Source organism: Eleutherodactylus coqui, chromosome 11, assembly GCF_035609145.1.
Source record: "Eleutherodactylus coqui strain aEleCoq1 chromosome 11, aEleCoq1.hap1, whole genome shotgun sequence".
Classification (NCBI taxonomy): domain Eukaryota; kingdom Metazoa; phylum Chordata; class Amphibia; order Anura; family Eleutherodactylidae; genus Eleutherodactylus; species Eleutherodactylus coqui.
In genome coordinates, this window is record NC_089847.1 from 109,796,189 (window position 1) to 109,816,001 (window position 19,813).

The following is a 19,813-nucleotide window of genomic DNA, read 5'->3' on the forward strand; positions in this document are numbered from 1 at the left end:
CATTACATTTTCCCCAAAAAGGATGCCATTTAAAAAACACAACCGGTCCCACAAAAAGAATAACTAAGCCCCCATACGGCCATGTTGGTGGGAACATTTATAACAGTTTGGGCTCTGGGAATACGACGATGAAAAATAAAAGTGAAAAAATTAATTAATCCTTCCGGTACGAACAGACTCGGTCACTAAGGGGTTAAATGCTGACTAAATATTTAATTAATGTAATAAAATACATTTGCTCTTATCCAATAGTCACACAGTCAGGGCCTCGAGAACTGGAGTTGCCATGGAAACACCTGGGAGCTGCTTACAAAAAAAAAACCCATAGAGAATAGCTTAGCCCAAACCGGCTGCCGCTCTACCCTCCGAACTCCGCGACTCTATGGTGCTTGTTTTGCTGCTGCGTCACGGGAGGCGTCTCCCCCTGTAAATGGCGGCAGCGCGGGAGGCTGACGCCATTAGTACGGGGATGCCGAGCAAGAAGCCACCAGCGAAGGTAAGTGCGGTTGGAGGAGCGGGTAACCTGGGGGCACGGACAATGGAGGGCGGACACAAAACACGGAAACATATAGAGGTGCGCAGGGTTATCGTGAAGGGTCCCCGCTGGGGTTTATTGTGCCCCAAAGACCCCTTTTATACCAGAGCGTCTCCCTGCGGCCTCCATAGTGTGTAGCAGCCCCGCCTCCAGGGGGAGGAGCTTCCTGAAGCCATTGCAGGCGTGAAGTGTTTCCTAGCAACCAGTCAGCTGTGTGAATGACCCCAAAACTGATAGTCTGGATGCCATGGCAACGCCATGACTGCTGCCGAGCGGCGCCAACCTGCCTGTACGCGCCCTTTGTGCGACACTTTTTTTTTTTTTTTCGTTTTTAAGGTTTTTTTTTATTTTTATTTTTTTCTGCGTGACTTCTGTCCAATTGCGTGATGGAACGAACTTGTGTGCAAGAAGAACTCAACACCCCATGTAGAGCATAGGGCTCTGTCGCACTTAATACGTTGTAAAATAGAACATGCGCTCTTTTTTTACGTGCGCGTTATACGCAAGTGTGATGAATCAATGTACTCTTATTGACTCCTTTCTCCGTGTATCACGCGCATAATACGCCATTAAATTACGCACGTGTTAGCCCGGCCTTAGGCCTCATGTCCACGGGCAAAAGAAGAATTAAAATCTGCAGCGGATTTTAACTCTTCTCCTGCCCGCGGATCCGCACCCCATAGGGATGCATTGACCACCCGCGGGTAGATAAATACCCGCGGATCGTCAATAAAAGTGATTTTAAAAAAATCTGGACCATGCTCCATTTTCGTGCGGGTCTCCCGCGGGGACGGCTCCCGTGGGCTTCTATTGAGGCCTATGGAAGCCGTCCGGATCCGCAGGAGACCAAAATCGGAATTTACTCACCTCCTCCGGATCTTCCCTTTGGCGCGGCTTCATCTTCTCTCCGTCGCGGCCGGATCTTCTTTCTTCTGGCCGGCGCATGCGCGGGGCACGCCACCAACGTGCTCCGACGTGCCCTGCGCATCCGCCGGGCCGAAGAAAGAAGATCCGGCCACGACGGAGAGAAGATGAAGCCGCAGCGAAGGAAGAACCGGAGCGTGCGAGAGGTGAGTTTATTCTTATTTTAAGCGCTCATGTCCGTGGGGCAGGAGGGACCCGCTACGAATTTTCCATGGAGGATCCGTAGCGGGCCTGATTTTCCCCGTGGACATGAGGCCTTAAGCTGTTACAAATTGTGCGTGTTTTTTTTTTTATTTTTTTTTTTTAAGAAGTGTTGTACGTGCGGGAAAATCACGCTGAAGCTGACGAGAGCAGTGACTTAGATCGCCTCCACCTGTGTATAGAGAAGGACTCACACGGGCGCATTGTCATTGCGCGTCGCATTCGTCACTTGATGCTACTCACACTTGTCGTTTTTGAATTACTCGCCCCAAAATAACACACATCTGCGTATATGTGGCGTGACCTCGGCCTCGTTCACACGGCACATGCAACTTTGCTCGGTGAAAAACGGACCAACTTCACTGCGCGTGGATCGATGCGTTCAACGTGCGTCTGGCGTATTTTATCTAGCCGCAGCCATACTATTTATTATAGATGCGAAAGTAACTCTGCTACCTCCTCACGGATAATCCGCGGAGGCAATCATGATGAGATTTGGCAGTGAGATGGCTTGCATCCTGAGGAAGGACATAGGCAACGCTTTATCCCGAAAATGTATAGAGTTCTCTAGGAGCGCGACAAGACGACAGATTTATCTGATGATGCGCAGGCGCACCTCTGCTCCGCCGCCGTCCTTAAGGACCAGACACTCTTTAGGGAATTTTACCCACGTGGTAGTTTTACTGCCCATTTTTTTTCCTTTTACCGTGTTTGGCCAAAAATAGGACCTACCCTGATTATTAGACCTACCCCAGCTTTTGGAGGAGGTCTGAAATATAAGGCCTCCCCTGAAAATAAGACCTAGCTAACCTGCATTAAAAAAAATAAATCTAGACTCACCTGGTCCGTGGCGTCCTGGTGCCTCCTGATTTCCAGCGGCGCTGCGCCAAACTGTCTTCCCCGTCGCACAGCTGATTGAGCCCCAGCCAGCGAATCGCAGTTGGCGCTGGATGAGCCAATCACAGTCACTCAGTGATGTCAACCTCTGGGGACATTATATATATATATATATATATATATATATATATATATATATATATATATATATATATATATATATATTTGTGTGTGTGTATGTGTATATATATATATATATATATATATATATATATATATATATTTTTTTATTTTTTTTTATTTTTTTTTTTTATTTGACACTTTCCCACTGTAGCTGAGGCATCCTTAGGAGTCGGATCCATAGGAGCCCCAGTTATAGGGGAAAACGTCACCTGTAGTGACAATAGTCACTGGCAGAGCTGATCTGGGTCTGCTAGGACCATGCAGCCCTGCTGTAGCAGGAAATCCTGGTCGTCACATGACCGTCAGCTCATGTAGTGGAAGCTACACTTCCACTTCTTAATACATAGCACTCATTGAGCTCTGTGTACTAAAGAAAGGAGGAGGCAGAGGGGGTTAAAACCCACTTAACCCAGAGGAGGAGGGAGATCAGCTGTGACTAACAGCTGACAACCTGTCCTGCTTCTGATTGATTGCAGGAGCAGGAGGCTTTAATCCCCGCTGTAATCTTACAAGCTGGGCTTTAAGCGCAGGACCAGGTGCTGTAAATTTACAGTGCCTGGTCCTTAATGGATTAACAATGCGTTTTGGCACATCAAGTGCCTTTTTCAAATATACAATTAGGGAGTATAAGTAACAGAAACTTAGCTGTGGGTGACGCTATCAGCTGTCTGGTCCCACGGCGCTGTTTGATGACATAGTGAGGCTGGCTTATGGCGCACAGCCTCGCTGGTGGAATGCTGGCGTGGGGTCACAGTGCACAGTGAGAGCGCATGACGTGGTGACGCTGTCCCCGGAGGGATACAAGAAGCTTTATTAGTGCTGTTCATAAAATGTCATATTATGGTCTGACTAATGGGACCGCCAAAGAGTGCACATAGGCATTATACAGAACCAATTAGTAAACTAATTAGTATCTGCATTAGATGAATACAGAGATCTATATATTTGTCAGGGTCGGTTTGTAGGAGCGTCACGCACAAACGGTACGACCGTGACATTCTGCATACAGTATTATCTCGACCCGGAGAAGGTTATAGGCTTAAAAAAAAAAAATCAAAACTGTTGTTGTCTCGGCAACCTTATTTGCATTTTTTTTGCCTTCGCTTGAATTTTAATGCATCAACACCCAAATTTGCTTTCACCAATTAATTCTACAGACTTTATTTAGTATTCCTGGTTATTTCCAACAAGTAATGCCCACTAGAAGAGTCAGACTGAGCCCTGAAAGCTTGTGTTTCAGGACTGCTCTTGAGCCCCAGTCTAACCCTGCTGGAGCCACCAGTCATTTGCCCATCTTGCCTTTCCTAATTCTGCCTTGGATCTCCGTGTGAATAAGTTTGTCCCCATACAGGAAGACATGGGGCAAATTTATGAACCCCCGGCCCTCCTTTATCAGAACTGTCTAACAGGAAATCAACAAACAGTAAAGAACTGTTTTTGGTGCCCATAGCAACCAATCACAGAGCAGCTTTCATTTTATCTCAGCACTAAGAGGATTAAATACTGTTGCCCATAACAACCAGTCACAGAGCAGCTTTTATTTTACCTCCGCAGTATAATATATAGTGACCAATCACAGCGCAGCTTTCATTTTACCTCTGCAGAATAACAAATGAAGGCTGAGCTATGATTGGTTGCTGCTGGCACCAAAAAAAATACCAAATTTTACTCAAATTGGACCAGGGAATTTTAGATACAAGATGCCAAGCAAGTAAAAGACCTGTTTGGGCAGAAGGACAACAGCCGCACCTAAAGTAGCAGCCGCTCGAGTAGCTGCAGCGCCGGATCAAACTAACGGCCATGTTATGTTTGTTTGGGCAAATAAGCATCGGGCCCACGCGAATGTGACCCGAACAGACAGGGAATTGGAACAACTGGCATACAAAACGCAGAAAGGGAAACTGACCCTGTGCTGAAGGGAAGATGACTTGGCCCTACCTACAAGCAGAGTGATCGCCTCTATAAAGGCAGCCTCACGCTGGAACCTCGGCCCTGGCTCTCCCAGAATAGGTGGTACACTGAGCCAGGACAAGTACGGACAACCACATGCACAAACTCTATTACTACACAACCTCGCATACTAAAGCAGATGGGAAAGCTGAATATAAAGGCAAGGGATTAGTTTGTACATTGGCCAATAAACTTAAGTTGCAAGGCCACGACAAGGCTCCATGTGTCTTGCAGTCCCTACACTAGCAAGACACAAAATAGGCAGCACCGGACACAAACACAGGCAGAGGAAATACAGCTTCCTCTTGCAGAGGGGCTTGGGTATATAGCTACACCCAGGGGACTGGCTGACCTGAACAACCACACCCAACCAGCTCAATTAACCCCTCATCTGTGCAGGTGTGCTATTGGAACCTTGTAGAACAACAATCTCCAGCAGCACAACCTAACAGGCCGACTTGAGAATCAACGCACTCGACAAGCCGCCGTTCGACTAGCTGAGATGCCAGAGCAAACCAACGGCTGACTCGAGAATCAACGCACTCAACAAGCCGCAGTTTGACTAGATGAGACGCTGAAGCAAACTAACGGACGACTCGAGGATGTCACGTTTTGTATTGTATGTGTTCTGTATTGGGTACCTGGGCTAGTATACTTATAAAAGATATATTGGAAGAAGGATAATTACTACGCAGCTGCCATATCCCATTCTACTACTATTATATATATCATTATGAATTAATAAAATCATGCTTTATTAAAGGAGTTCTTATGAATTTTATATAAATTAACCTATATCTAAAACTATTCTATTAAAATAGAATATTGATATTTAATATACACACACACACACACATAGAAGCATGATACCAAAGGGAGGGGGAGCAGAAAAAGGATTGAGATTTTAAAGATAATCTGTGTTGCGCATAGCAACCAACCACAGCCCTGCTTTTATTTTACCTCAGCGGTAAGGGAAATGGCAACCAATCACAGCACAGCTTTCATTTTACCTCAGCAGTATACAAAATGGTTTCCTTTGGATAATCGTACTTCCTATCGAAATTTTTTTTTTGGTCTTCTTTTGATATGCCGGACAAGTCAGATCTAGCGTGTAGTTCTAGCAGAGCTCGAGCTGCGAGAATTACTGGAACCCAAGAATCTGATGACCACGCTAGGGAAAGAAGGCATCAACAAGCTGCTATTAGAGACGCTAGAGCAGTCTCAGGCCCAGCGGACTGTAGATTATAAGCATCACACATCTCAGAGCTACGGAGACATTGGAGCAATCTCAGGTCCGCCGAGCCCTAGATGCTGACCGTCGCGCGTCTCTCAGAACTACAGAGACATTGGAGCAATCTCAGGTCTGCTGAACCCTAGATGCTGACCGTCGCGCGTCTCTCAGAGCTAGAGATACATTGGAACAGTGTCAGGTCCGCCAAACCCTAGATGCCGACCGTCACACGTTTCTAAGAGCTGGAGATACATTGGAGCATTCTCAGGTCCGCTGAACCCTAGATGCCAATCATCGCACGTCTCTTAGAGCTGGAGATACATTAGAGCAATCTCAGGGCTGCCGGACCACCGATGCCAACTGCCATACGTCTCTCAGAACTAGAGATATGTTGGAGCAATATCAGGTCCACCAAACCCTAGATGCCAACCGTCACACGTTTCTCAGAGCTAGAGATACATTGATGCAATCTCAGGTGCGCTGAACCCTAGATGCCAACCGTCACACGTCTTAGAGCTGGAGATACGTTGGAGCAATGTCAGAACCGCCGGACCACAGATGCCAACCACCATGCGTCTCTCAGAACTAGAGATACGTTGGAGCAATGTCAGGTCCGCCGAACCCTAGATGCTGACCGTCGCACGTCTCTCAGAGCTGGAGATACATTGGAGTAATCTCGGGTCCGCCGAACCCTAGATGACGACCGTCATGTGTCTCTTAGAGCTAGAGATACATTGAAACAATGTCAGGTCCGCCGAACACTAGATGCTGACCGTCATACCTCTTAGAGCTGGAGATACATTGGAGCAATGTCAGGGCCGCTGGACCCTAGATGCCGACCGTCATCCATCTCTTGGAGCTAGAGATACATTGAAACAATGTCAGGGCCGCCGAGTATAGGGCTCACGCTGCGTGATACGGGGAGAAACCGAGCATGCTGCAATTTATTCCTCACGCGTATCTACACAGATCAATAAGCTCTGACCGGTATTTATACGTCCCAATCGCCATGAGATGCTGTTTGCTTGTCATGCCAACTCAGGGCCTTCTGAAGACCCCCAGGACTGCCATGACTCATCGCCTTTCCCCATATTTTTAACTACTAAAATGTTTTTGTTTGTTTTTTTTGGACACTCTGTGTCCAATCAGTTATATGAACTCTATAGTGGTACCAATAGAAAATTAAAGGACGTGCCGCAGGAAAAAAGCTTTCCGACAACTATATTGACAGAAAAATTTTTAAAAAAAGTTTTGGCTGTCAGATGATGGGGGCGACCAACTTTTATTTTTTTCAGTTTTTTTTTTTTTTAAGTAGTCCAGGAATAAAACTATGTAAAGTTGGTATAGTCCTAATCATACTGACCCATGGGACAAAGTTATTATTTTTGCTCCAGTGTGAGCACTGTAAAAACAAGCTCCCCCTGAAAGATGGAAGAAATGCTTTTTTTTTTTGCTTTTCTTTGCCATTATACAACACTTAGAGATTTTAAAGAGTTTTTTGGTTCATTATATAGTACTGTTGAAAAATACAATTCGTCCCGTAAAATACAAGCCCTCAGACTAAGTCAATGGAAAAATAAGAATTATGTTTTCTTGAAAGCAGGGAGAACAAAAAAGGCCTTGTTGTTAAAGGGGTTTTGTCATTAGAAAAAAATCTATACTTGCCTATTCCTCCCCAGGCAGCCTTCGTACTGCATCTTCTCCTCGCCGATCTGCTCCTGGCTCCTGCAGTCCCCTGGGTCACGTCCTCTCCAGCCGGCCAGATCCTCTTCTTCCTGTGCGTCCATTCTCGGCATTCTCCTTCCTGCATGGCAGTGTATGCTATGTCACTAGTGATGTAGCGTTCACTGCCTAGCAGGGAATGCCGCATCCTCAGCAGCCTGCTTTAACATGCAGGCTATTGCTGCGACTGCGCATGCGCCATATCTATATTAACACTAGTGGCGAGACTCCACGTTAAAGCAGGCTGCCGAGGATTCGGCACTCACTGCTCTGCAGGAGGTGAACTGTATCAGATGTGCGCTACATAACAGGAAGAAGAGGGTCCGGCCGGCTGGAGGTGACGAGACTCGGGGGTGCATGGGGGGGGGGGGGGGGGTGGTAAGGGGGCTGGTGGAGACGGGAGAAGATCTGGTAAGAAGGCCGCCAGGGGAGGAATATTGAAGTATAGATTTTTTTTTTTGAGTGCAGATGTGGTGTATTGGTGGTCGAACACTAATGGTGCACTGTGCGGGCTAGCTGATCTGAAGATTGTTTGACTTATCGGAATAACAGGACCTAGAACTGGTGGATTGGAGGGGTAGCAGAGAAGAACTGCAGGTGATATCATATGGCTTCATTATCTATATCTTTCTTTCAGGGCCGAGCTGCCAAAGCCTTGAAGTCGCTGCAGTTTGCCAACCCTGGGCGGCAAACTGAATTTACACCAGAAACCAGCACAAGGGAGAAGAGACGACAGATAAAGACGTCCGCAACCGGGTCAGATGGGTTTGTGTTTGGGATTTGGATGTAACATTCAGTATGTTCCCTGTTCTATACGGTCGATGTGTAGGCGTCCGTTACTACGGTAAGGACCACCCGGCTTTGGTTTCAAAGCAGTTTTACCGAATCGGTCTGAATGTTTAAAGGCAAATCTGAGTGTCTATCGCACTTCTAGGTTTTTGGAGCAGTTCCTGCGGACTTCTGTAGCTGGGCAGTTTTGCTATTCAAGATGCCATGAAATCCTTGGGGAGGGGCATTTAGGTGTCTTATAGCTTGCCAAGAAAGTGCTTTAACTTTATTCAGTACATGCTATTTTAACATTTCATTTCTTCCCCCCCCCCCCCCACCCACACTTTTCAAAAAAGTGTGTGTTTTTGTTTATTTCCCATTGACATTTTTCTGTAGGCTTGATATTGCCGGGCAAGTTGTACTATTTAAATTAAGGTGTTATGCAAATGGTTTTCTTTTAAAATGTTTGACTCACTCCATGTCTTGAATAGTAAGAGGATAAAACCCCTGCAATACGTCTGAAGGAAGGAAACTTCTATTATAGCGGGCTGTATTACAGTGTGGGGAGATGCTGATCATTTCCTAGCCCCATGCCCTATCGTCCTGTAACTTATCTGCTGCTGTCCATCCAGATCATCCGACCCCATCCACTTAGTACAATTCAGCTGTTTTATTGGCGTTAATCTGTTTTGCTTTAAGGAGCAAGACTTTGGTTCAGATAAGAGAGTAAGACAATATGGAAGGTTTAACAATTTATTTGAGTTAAATGATCAATCATAGTGATGAATATTTGGTCCTTTTTGTTAATTATGTAAATCATATATACAAATAATATATTTGTTCCACAAGGTATGAAGATTGCAAATTGCATAACAACATTATATCTATATATTATCTATATTATAACAACATTTATCTATAAAGACTACAACTTGCATTGCATCACTGGGAGGCAGCATCTTCTGACTTGTGCAACAGCAGCTGGAGAAGCCCACTTTCAAACGGTGACAAGACAAAAGAAATTTACCCCTAGGAACTGGACGACTAGGGCGTCCCCTCACTTGCCTAACTGGCTTCTGTCTTACTTAAAAAGTTTTACTTTCTGGAATTATCTTAGTTTAAAAAAAAATAATTTAAAGCCTGCATATCAATGTCATAGTCTTCGTGACAGAATGATGTTACATTCTGCCATGAGACAGAAAAACAAACCTATTGTGTGCAAACCTAATCTAAACCTACAGCTACATATTCCCCCTCCCCCCCCCCCCCCCCCCCCTCCCCGGCGAATGACAGCGCGACTTTTTGGTGCTCTAACTTGCTCTTAAGGCCAGTCTCTCACTGGCGTAAAGTTTATTGCATATAGTGCACACTATGTACGCCCATGTGATACACAGTAATTCACAGGCAATCAAATACATTGCTTTAGGTTGTTTCACTCACATTTTTGTGTAATGCATTGCATAATACGTGAGTGCAAAAAAGAACACTGCATGTTCTATTTTACCGCATATTGCGCATAAGAGAGACCATTGTTTGCTATGGACGGCGTATATACGCGTATATATTACTCAACAGAAACTAAACGTGTATTAATTTTTTTTAAATTGCAAATAAAATCAATGTGGGTTATGAGTATTTCACATTAGGAAGATCATTTGTAGTAATCCTGTAAATATGTACATTAATAGTACATACATTTATATAATAGGACTATTATATGCCTATATTCGTATTACTGTCTCTGTAAAGGGCCACTTTCACGGGACGATTTCTCAAAATTGAACGAAATTGAGTAATTTGCCCAATGTAAATGCAAAAAAAAATTGTTTACTTCGTTATCGCTGGCTTTCAGTCAGCATAAAAAAAATCTCTGGATTGTGGGATTCTCACTGAGTGTAAATGCTCTCCATAAAATGTGAAGCGCTGAGCGAGAAGTTGTGAACTCTGCACAAGCGTTAACAACCTTAGCGGTGACATCAGCACTCGCGCAGTCGTTTAGATGACTGTTGTCCTGTCGAAATTGGACATAATACAGAGTTATACATAGGCATCCTAAGACTGTTTACAATGTGGATAGCCTATGTTTCTAACACTATGCACAACAGAGCTCTGACGTCAGAGCTCTATTCTGTTTAGTGTTAGAAGCATGTTGGACCTCACCCGACACGGGAGCTATGCAGGAAAATCTCAATGTCTGACACTGGGTTGGAAAGGGTTAATGGGGGTTGAGAGCAGGAAGGTATTTGAAATTTTAACTACTAATATAATAATAATAGTCTTTATTTGTATGGCGCCAACTTATTCTGCAGCGCTTTCAGGCATGGATAAATGCAGACAGTACAACAATTACAATGTGAGGTACAATCAGTTTGAAACAAATGGGGTGGGGGTGGTGCAGGAGGTGCAAGAGGGGATGGAGGGGGAACGAGGTATGGCGAACACAGGCAGTAAGGGGATTCCATGTGGAATTCGGTTATTAGAAAGCAAACTGGGTGGGGCGGTAAGGAGGTGTGGGGTTAGAGGTTGTATGTGATAGACAGGTAGAAGGTGTGGGGAGCAATAGGGAGGGGTGGGGGACTAGGTCAGGGGATTTGGTATGCCTTCCTGAAGCGGTCGTCTTTAAGGCATGTCTAAATTTCGTGCATCGGGAATTGTCTGGATGCCTTGGGGTAGAGCGTTCCAGAGGATGGGTGCTGCTTTGGTAAAGTCTTGGAGATGAGCATGTGAGGTTCTTATTACAGGGGCGTTTAGTCTGAGGGTGTTAGCCGATCGGAGTGAGCGAGCGGGCTGGGTGGTGTACTGACAGTAGGGAGGCGATGTATGGTGGCGCGGTGCCATGCAGAGCTTTGTGAGTGAGGTTGAGGAGTTTAAATTTAGTTCTGCAGTGGATGGGCAGCTAATGCATCGACTGGCATAATGCAGAGGCGTCTGAATAACGGCTGGATAGAAAAATGAGCCCAGCTGCTTACCCTAAATATCCCAATATTTCTTGATTTTTATCCTGCAAACTTCTTCCTCTTTCCAAAAGCACTAATGACACTTTGTTACATCATTATAAAACTGAGTGTCGGGGTCTTTACAGAGCCTTGGAGCTTTCACTGCTTTAAGGAGTGGGAAAATTGAGGAATTGTTCATAAATTTACCACATGAATTGAACAAAGGGAGTTTAAGCGATGATATTACCTTAAATCCTAAAACAAAAAAAAACGCTTATTTCGGAAGGAGCGAATTATAAGAGAACCAAATGTATAAATGATTACCTCGTTCCGTTTCACAGGGGAAAACTTTGGATTGGTTTCTTTACTTTGTACACACTGCAGCCAAAATGACAACCTTATTCTGTGTATGATTGCTAGGAGACTGAATTTACATGGCTGTGTGTTTTGTCTTATTTTTTTTGGGGGGGGGGGGGGGGGGGGGGGCGGTAAACAAAAAAAATTACTGACCACCATAACTATTGATCAATGTGTGTGGGAATAGAGGTTGAGGTTTTTTTTTCTTAATTATTAAACAATAAAAAAACTTGCCCCTCTTTTTAGGCCGGTTTCAGCCGGATTTTGGGCATGCAATAAAATACATGACTTCTTCTATTCTGTGCTTTTGTGCAGCGCCAGAGTCTATTAAAATCTGACAGCTGTCATAAGTATGATGCAAATGCATAGGATACCTGCGTATTTGTGGCACACATGGGCACGAAATCAGTAAGCTCAATGCACGCAAAAAACACCCACTTCTTTCTTTTTTTTAATTGCACTTTTGACCGTTGGATCTCTTATACAGGAACATTCAACAGTCTGGTCCACCGGAATATGTTCTGAATGAAAAGCGATGCAATTAGGACTTGTTGGATTTAGCTCAAGGAACTTCAATGGAAAGGGGGTCATGGAATACATGGTCTAAGGGTAGAATTTCATCAGTAATTGATAGGCGCAGTCACTTTTTTCCAATACCTGCCACCATTTTCGAGTTACGGATGATGTCATGTTGAGTAGTTAATAAAGATATGTTGGGTTCTATTCTGTAGAAAGCACTAATCACATCTCTTTTCAGGGACGAGAAGATGCCGTTAACAATGCAGGACAGAATGGAGATCATCCGGATGAACGGCTACAGCACTTCACGTGAGCTGGCCGAAGCGTTCAATGAAGAACACCCAGGAACGCAGCCAGTGAGCGCACGAACTGTCAGGAAACTGATTCAGAGGTTCAAGGAAACTGGCCGTGTACAAACTAAGACCAGAAGTAGTCCCACCAACAGTGCTTCCGATCCGAATATGGTAGCAGCTGTGCTAGCCGCTTTCACGAAGAGTCCCCAGAAAACCACCAGGAGGCTGGCATCAGAACTGGGTGTGAGTCAAACCACCATCGTAAGGATCCTCAAGAAACACAGGTAGCACCATGCAAACTGCAGCCGCAACGGAGGTTGTGTGAAGATGACCGCTTAGAGTACTTGAAGCCTGCTCACAAACCACCCCAGACATACTCGGCCGTGTGCAGTCTTGTTGGAAGAGAGGACCTTTACGGCACATCTTATGAATTTGCAATTGTTACATGGTCAAAATGCAGCGGTTACAAAAAAATGGAATTTAGACCCTTTTTTTCACATCAATATTTCATGTTCAAAATCATCCATAACTTGAAAATGGTTATAGGTATTGAGAGAAAAAAGACTGCACCTGTCAGTTTCTGATGACATTCTAACCTTATATCATGTATCCCATGACCCCCTTTCTATTGAAGTTTCTTGGGCTAAATCCAAGGGGACTGATGGGCACCACAGTAGTGCCAAAAGGTTTTCTCCCAACCATCTAAGTGTTCCATAAAGCTTCCTACTTGTATCGACTTTCTGTCAGAAGATATTCTGGGTGCGCCTAAAGTATGGAATCACCCTCAATAATATACTGCAATTCATCAGTATTGTATTCCTGCAGGCAAACTTACATGGCAGCCTTGGGGGGCCTTCACAAGGCTCTGGGCTGCCATAACCCCTGACCGGCACCCTGTGATCTCACCGTGGGGTGGGGGTGTTCAGGACCTCTAAATGACCATTGAGACATTTAAATACCATTAAGGCTGGGTTCCCATGAGATAGAAATCCTGCAGAAATCTCGCAGCTTGGCCGCACCGAAAAGTCGTGGGAGAGCCGCAGCTTCAAAACCCGCGGCATTTCACTGTTGGTTTTGGAGCAGAAATAAAAAAAAAAAAAAAAAATGACATGCTGCAGCTCTCAATTCCGCACCACATTGCCAGTTCCGCCCAGCTTTGCCGTGACGGATTGGCCACCCAGTGTGGATGAGTTTCCGCGGCAAATCCGTCCATGTGAACCCAGCCTTAATGTTCTGGTCCTCTCTTGCAACCTAAGAGACCAGTTAATTTCGACATGGCTACCTCAGTACTTGGGTTTTTATCTTTCTCTTCTGTGAGGGATGGCTAGGCATAAGTGCAAATTAATTTGTTGTGAACAAAGCCTTATCGGGTAACTTGTAGTCTCCCGGTCTAATCTTTGGCTGTGTGCACAGTGGCTATGCGGTTCCTCGGCACAGAGCGCCAACCCTCTATATATCCCATTTCATTATGACAGTCTTTATGGCAGCATACAAAGAGGTTTTGTATGCAAATGGTATTCCTGTTTCTTATCCCCTTACTGAAGGGCCTAATTTGTCTTAAGGACCAAGCGATTTTCATAACTCGTTGGCACGGCTGTATGAGGGCTTGTTTTTTGTGAGACAAAGTTTTATAAATATTTATATTAAACGTTATTGAAGTTTTGGCAGTTCTATTTAGCCCCTCAAGGGGTCTTAAAGATGCAATTGTTCAATATCTACGATAGTACACTGCATTACTCATGTGGTGCATTGTACTATGCCTAGGATTAACAGCCTACTGGACCCTGCCGAAGCAGGGCCTAATAGGCTGAGTTACGTGACAGACATGGAGGCCTTTATCAAGTCTTCGGCTGCCATGGAGACCCGTTGCGATCTCATTGCTTGGTTCCTAAGGGTGACAGGAGGGCCCCCCTCCACCTGTCATCTACTTACATACTGGAATTGCTATTGATTGTGGCATGTAAGGGGTTAAACTGCCAGGATGTGAGGCTTCTCCACTCGTAACAGCAGGAGCCTGGCTGTCAGTAGTCTGCTAAGCCACTGCCATAAAGGGAATCTCCTCACATTTGAGCCCCATAAACTGTTATGGAGCTCAAATGTGATGGAACGAGGAGTCCGTGGAACAGTGTTTTATACTCTCTGGGCGTCCCGTTCCTGCACGGTGTTCCCACTCGATGTGCGTGCTGCAACTTTGTGCACTGAGCATAAGTGGAGCGCCCAATGAGTATGAAAGGCCGTTCCCCCGAAGTCCTCTATTCATCACATTTGAGCCTCATGACATAGTGAATGGGACTAAAATGTGATGACAGGTTCCCTTCAAAATGATGTATAGGCAAGTTGAAAGCCCATTAGTGAGGTCAGTAAGAAAGTCTTATCCGCTGTCAATAAGGGGTGAAATAATAATAAACTGTAACGTCACCGGATGCGTGCAGTCTTGCTGTATAGCCAGTGTAGGTTATCTTTGTTAGATGCTAGCTTCGCCTCCAAGCTCTCTGCCTAATATTACAGGTGGTTTCTGTGTGCCTTATTCCTTAGTGCTTTGCAGTTGGGTACAATATTATGTTACTCCACTAGATGGCGACAAAATATTTCCTATGAGCCATCAGCTGGACCTTGTATTGGGGTGGGGGGGGGAAGCAAGGGACACATTTCTAGTAGGTATATAATTAGGATTGGTGATTAATACTTTGGTTTAACTATAATTTTCTACTTTTTTTTTCTGTTTTAGATTTTACGGTTTGCCGTTTCACTGACCGACACTTTTTCTGTATTTCCTACTGCACCTTCACAGCACTGGTGGAGGAAGTACATATCTATATTTCAACGTCCGCTGTCCTGTGTAGTTCTGTGATGGGAATTTTTAAGAGTGACTGTTGCCGATGTTTATGCCGCGATCATTTAGCATAGCACTCGTCCCATGCAATAAGTCAGCGGTATGAGGATGCTTGCAGTTATCTGTGATGTATCACTCTTTACTGCGTTACGTCATTGTATATGACTGTCGATGCTTTTATCTTATAGACAGCCTGTGCCATCGAAGAATAAAGTGTACGACAGCCGTGGGATCCTTCTAGCCAACGGGATGGACCTGTGTGATTGTTTGGATGAAGACTGCATGGGCTGCTTCTATGCCTGCAGGAAATGCGGTTCCAACAAGTGTGGCGTCGAATGCCGGTGCGACCGGAAATGGCTTTATGAACAGATTGAAATAGAAGGAGGTGAAGTGATACGCAATAAACACGCTTGAGCTTCCTGTAAACTCCTTCGGCTTCAGTCTTGGCTGCATCCACAGAAGATGTTCTTTCTGCTGACGTCCGTGCCACACTGTAGACATTCACCAAGGAGATTTATGGCTTTTTTTTTTTTTAATTACTTTATTTTATTTTTTTACATTAATACAAAGTGAACGTTTTAATAAAGAAATTACAAAACACATAAAAATGTTCTATGTTCACAACTTCACCATCTATATACCCACTGTGAAGGCAAGAGAAAAAACACACACCATAAGAGGAGTAGTGAGAGTGTACAATTCCAGCCTGAATCACTTTTCACCATGTTGTAGGGAAGGTTGCCTCACCCCAACCACATGGCAAGATGATACAAATCTCTCAATTCGTTTTTCCAATGTAGGTTATCTGACAAGGTAGGAGCCTTGTGAAAACAGTTGGATCTCCTCCATTTTGTTTCAAGAGTTTAGTACACTTGGATGGTGGAGACACCTAGGCTTCTTCTCCTGGCTATGTTGAGCACATGGCAGCTGCTCACATTTTCCTTGCTAGGACTGTGACTTGCGCTCTCCAGTGGCAATTTGGAATTCAGGAAAGAATTTAAAGATTTCCTTCTCCCAGTCGTGTCACTGCCTCCATTCTTCTCCACCCAAGACAAGCCGGTGACCCCAGAGTCTCTGCACAGTCTCATACTGCAGAACTTCATCGATTGGAAGACAAGAGTCAATCTTGGAGGAGTCTGAATGATCGACTGGCTGAGTCAATGTAGCAGGACCGACTTCTTTCAAAGTAGTTGTAGACAGTATACTGGACACTTGATGGTTTCTTGAAGACCTTCTAGATTTTTTTGTGTTGAGGCATGATAGGCGACTTAGAGGATCTGGTGTTTTCTATGTGTAGTGAGCTTCCAGTAGATATTACAGACAAGGCACTTGCTACTTGCATTGGATCAGGTGCATTTGCTTTGCAAGAAGTGTGGTCGGCGCCTTCATCCCAGTTTACACAACATTCTACAGCCCTTTCTGAAATTACAGGAGCATGTGACGAAGCCTCATGTGTGGAAGAACGCCTCTTGGTATACTTGAGGAACAAAAAACAAAAAAGATCCAGCGCTCCCAACAAAAAGGCAGCCTATTATTATTGCTTTTTTCTTGGTATACTTGGACTTACTTATCTTCTTTTTGAAGCTGGAAGAAAGACCACTTGTTGCCCATTTGATTGTCGTCTGTACCCTCCATAGCAGTAGTAGAGGGAGGGCAATACTGCTTACAGGCTTAGTCTGCATAGCCAAATCTAAGACCTCAACCTGGAAGGTCTCCTCTGATTCCTGAGGTTCCGTTATCTGAGACTTTCATGGCCTCGGTGATGGATCAACCGATGCATCTTGTGGCTTAACATCTTCTACAACACAGACTGTTGGTCGTTCTGAATCCTTTTCATCAACATTCTTCTCCAGAGGAATCTCAAGTGTAAGGTGGACTTGACCAGCTCTGGTCAGTGCACGGACCTTCTTCAGCAAATCTTTACCTTAAGCTTTCCCTACACAAGGAAGGCCCCTTGACATGGGTGGATGGATTTGGGGTTCTTCTGCTGGATGCTATTAAGGATAGATCTCCATGGCCCTGAATAAACTTCTTTCAGCAATATAACTTTCTGCTCTTTTGGGGATTCTTGCAGAACTGTTTTTCTACAAAGTGTCACTGCAGCGTGTGGACGGTTTATCTTTATGGCGTACAGATGTAGCAAACATTAAAGCTTTTTTTTTTTTCCTCTACTACAAAATTTCAAGCAGCTGGGCCCGGCGTAAAATAAAAAGACTATACTCCTCTCTCTGGTTATCTAGGATGCAGCTGAGCGGCTCCCACGGTGCCAGCTTCTGGAATATAGGACTGGCGGAAGTCAGGTGACCGCTGAGGCTGAACTCCTGGCATCAGCGTTCACATTCTATGTGCCATGATGCCAGAAGTTTGGGACTGTAACGCTGGGGTCACCTTACTTCCGCCGGCCACACACTCTGGAAGTCGGGGCTGTGAGAGATGCTCGGTTGCATCCCATCCTGGGGGTTGAAGTCGGGAGAGTATAGTCTCTTTTTTTTTTTTTTTTTATTTGGCCCATCTGCTTGAAAATTTTTATATAAATATATTTAAAAAATTTTGTGATGAAACCTCTTTAACCAACACCGATAACATGCAACAGGTTATCAGACCCCAAAAGCCATTGCAAAGACCAAAAAAAGTACTGTGCTGCAGTTAATGCCTTAAAGAGGTTATCCAGGCAGCGCCCACCGGGATGCATCGGGGTCAGAGTGGAAGCATTGTTCCGTCTCTTGGGTAGCAGCTGGAAATTGCAAGCGCAACTTTCATTGAAATCGATGGACACTGCACCTGTAACTGCAAGGTGGGGTCCCATTGATTTCAGTGAGCGCTGCAATTGCAGTTACGAGCTCTGGACACGTTGGAGTAGTGCTTTCATTGCGACTCCGGTGGCCGCTGTCTGGATAGCCCCTAGAAGTCTCAAGAAATGCTCTATATCTGTACACACGCTGAAGAGCCTCCCCGACCGAGCGAGTAGAGGATCAGCTGTAGCACTGTGGAAGTCATGGGGTGAAGGAGGACTAGGTGCAGTGGATGCTTCTGATACTGTAATATTTTGTCTGTCTCCGCCTACCTCTGATCCAGCGTGCCTAGCCCCCTTCACCCCAGGATCTCTACAGATCATTCGTTATATAAGTAGCCCCCACTAGATGTCAGCTAGTATTACCTTTTATTCATTCCTTTCTACCTGACAAAATTCCCTTTAGATGGGACATATAATCTCAGGGTTATCCCCTGGGAATTACTTGCCTTTCTTTTTTCTCAGGGGGTCACCAGAACCTCCTGCATGATGAAATTACATGGACTGTACCACACATGCTGTTCTCAGGGTGAAGACTAACAGATCACATTACAGCTGATGATTGGAGGCTCCTGTCAAAGTTAAACTGAAGATGATAGTTCATCCTTACAATGGTATTTATTGTCTTTCACCTATTTAGGTGATTGTAGATACTAATGATAGTTACTGTCCTCCCAGCAAGCAGAAATGGTACAGTCTGTAGCTGCTCATATAATGCTGTGCTGAGGCGATTGATGGCATAGAACACAGTGGAAATAAAAGCAACAGTAAGATGGTGCCATGAATGGAGCAGAGATTGTGCCATGTGTCTGCTCCATACGTTCCGGTGACTATGCAGGAGGTTGTTGAGTGCTCATACTCGGCAATTTCCAATGCTGTCATTCATGCAGAGACTGTTGAGTTCCTTGTTCTCTGGACCTGTGGGGGTCCCAGCGGTCAGACTCCTACCAGTCATAAAGTTATACCTATCCTGTGATTGGGGAATAACGTTAGCTCTTGGTACAACCCCCTTAAATACCCAACAAGACTCTGCTCCGCCACTTTGACAAAACGCATCTGTGGTGAATGCCATGCAGTTTCCCGATGTCGTAGTCGTATCTTTTTTTTCACCTAATGATTGCTCACTTTCAGAAACCAAAGCTTGTCTGCAACTTTTCCTCTAATTTTCATCCTCAATACTTTCTTTGTTAAGTGAACTATTTTGAAAAATGGTCAATTCTGTTTTTCCATCTCTGGATTTGTTGTGTAGTATACAAAATAAATTTCAGATTTTTTGATTTGTAGAATTTGTTATTTGCTAAGATGTAAGGGCAGCACTAATGTCAGGGCAGCATATTACAGGGACACATTTGTTCTCCTATCAGATAAGCTGACCCATATATTATTCATTTTGGGTAATCGAAGCTATCTAAGAATATATCACTCTTATAGCAATGCACATCAGCCCCTCAATCAGCGCTAAGAGGTGATGGGACATTCCCCTTATAAATACTGTGGACTTGGCTGGACTGCTAAGTAGTGGAACCGGGTTGTCTTTAGCGAAGAATCCAGGTTTAGTTTGGGCACTGATGACTGACGTGTTCTTGTCTGAAGATCTAGAGGTGAGCATCTCAATCATGCCTTTGCTGTGGAGCAGCACACTGCCCCCTGCTGGTGTGATGGTCTGGAGGGCCATTTCATATGACAGTCGGTCACTCCTAGTAGTGGTAAGAGGGACAATGACAGCTCAACGA

General features: G+C 44.8%; 1 protein-coding gene across 1 annotated transcript; it reads left to right on the forward strand.

The window, feature by feature from the left end:
- Positions 1 to 370: 370 nt before the first annotated feature.
- Positions 371 to 19,357, forward strand: ARL14EP (ADP ribosylation factor like GTPase 14 effector protein). Its single transcript, XM_066583231.1, has 4 exons — positions 371 to 496; positions 8,221 to 8,339; positions 12,402 to 12,740; positions 15,478 to 19,357. The coding sequence occupies exons 1-4, from the start codon at positions 431 to 433 to the stop codon at positions 15,701 to 15,703; spliced, it is 750 nt and encodes a 249-aa protein (XP_066439328.1). The 5' UTR covers positions 371 to 430; the 3' UTR covers positions 15,704 to 19,357.
- The last annotated feature ends 456 nt before the right edge of the window (positions 19,358 to 19,813 follow it).

Bases quoted from the DNA above. Each gene is read 5' to 3' on its own strand.
- ARL14EP (XM_066583231.1), top strand. From the start codon at position 431: ATGGCGGCAGCGCGGGAGGCTGACGCCATTAGTACGGGGATGCCGAGC. The intron at 497-8,220 runs GTAAGTGCGGTT...TCTTTCTTTCAG, and splicing joins GCAAGAAGCCACCAGCGAAG to GGCCGAGCTGCCAAAGCCTT. The intron at 8,340-12,401 runs GTCAGATGGGTT...ATCTCTTTTCAG, and splicing joins ATAAAGACGTCCGCAACCGG to GGACGAGAAGATGCCGTTAA.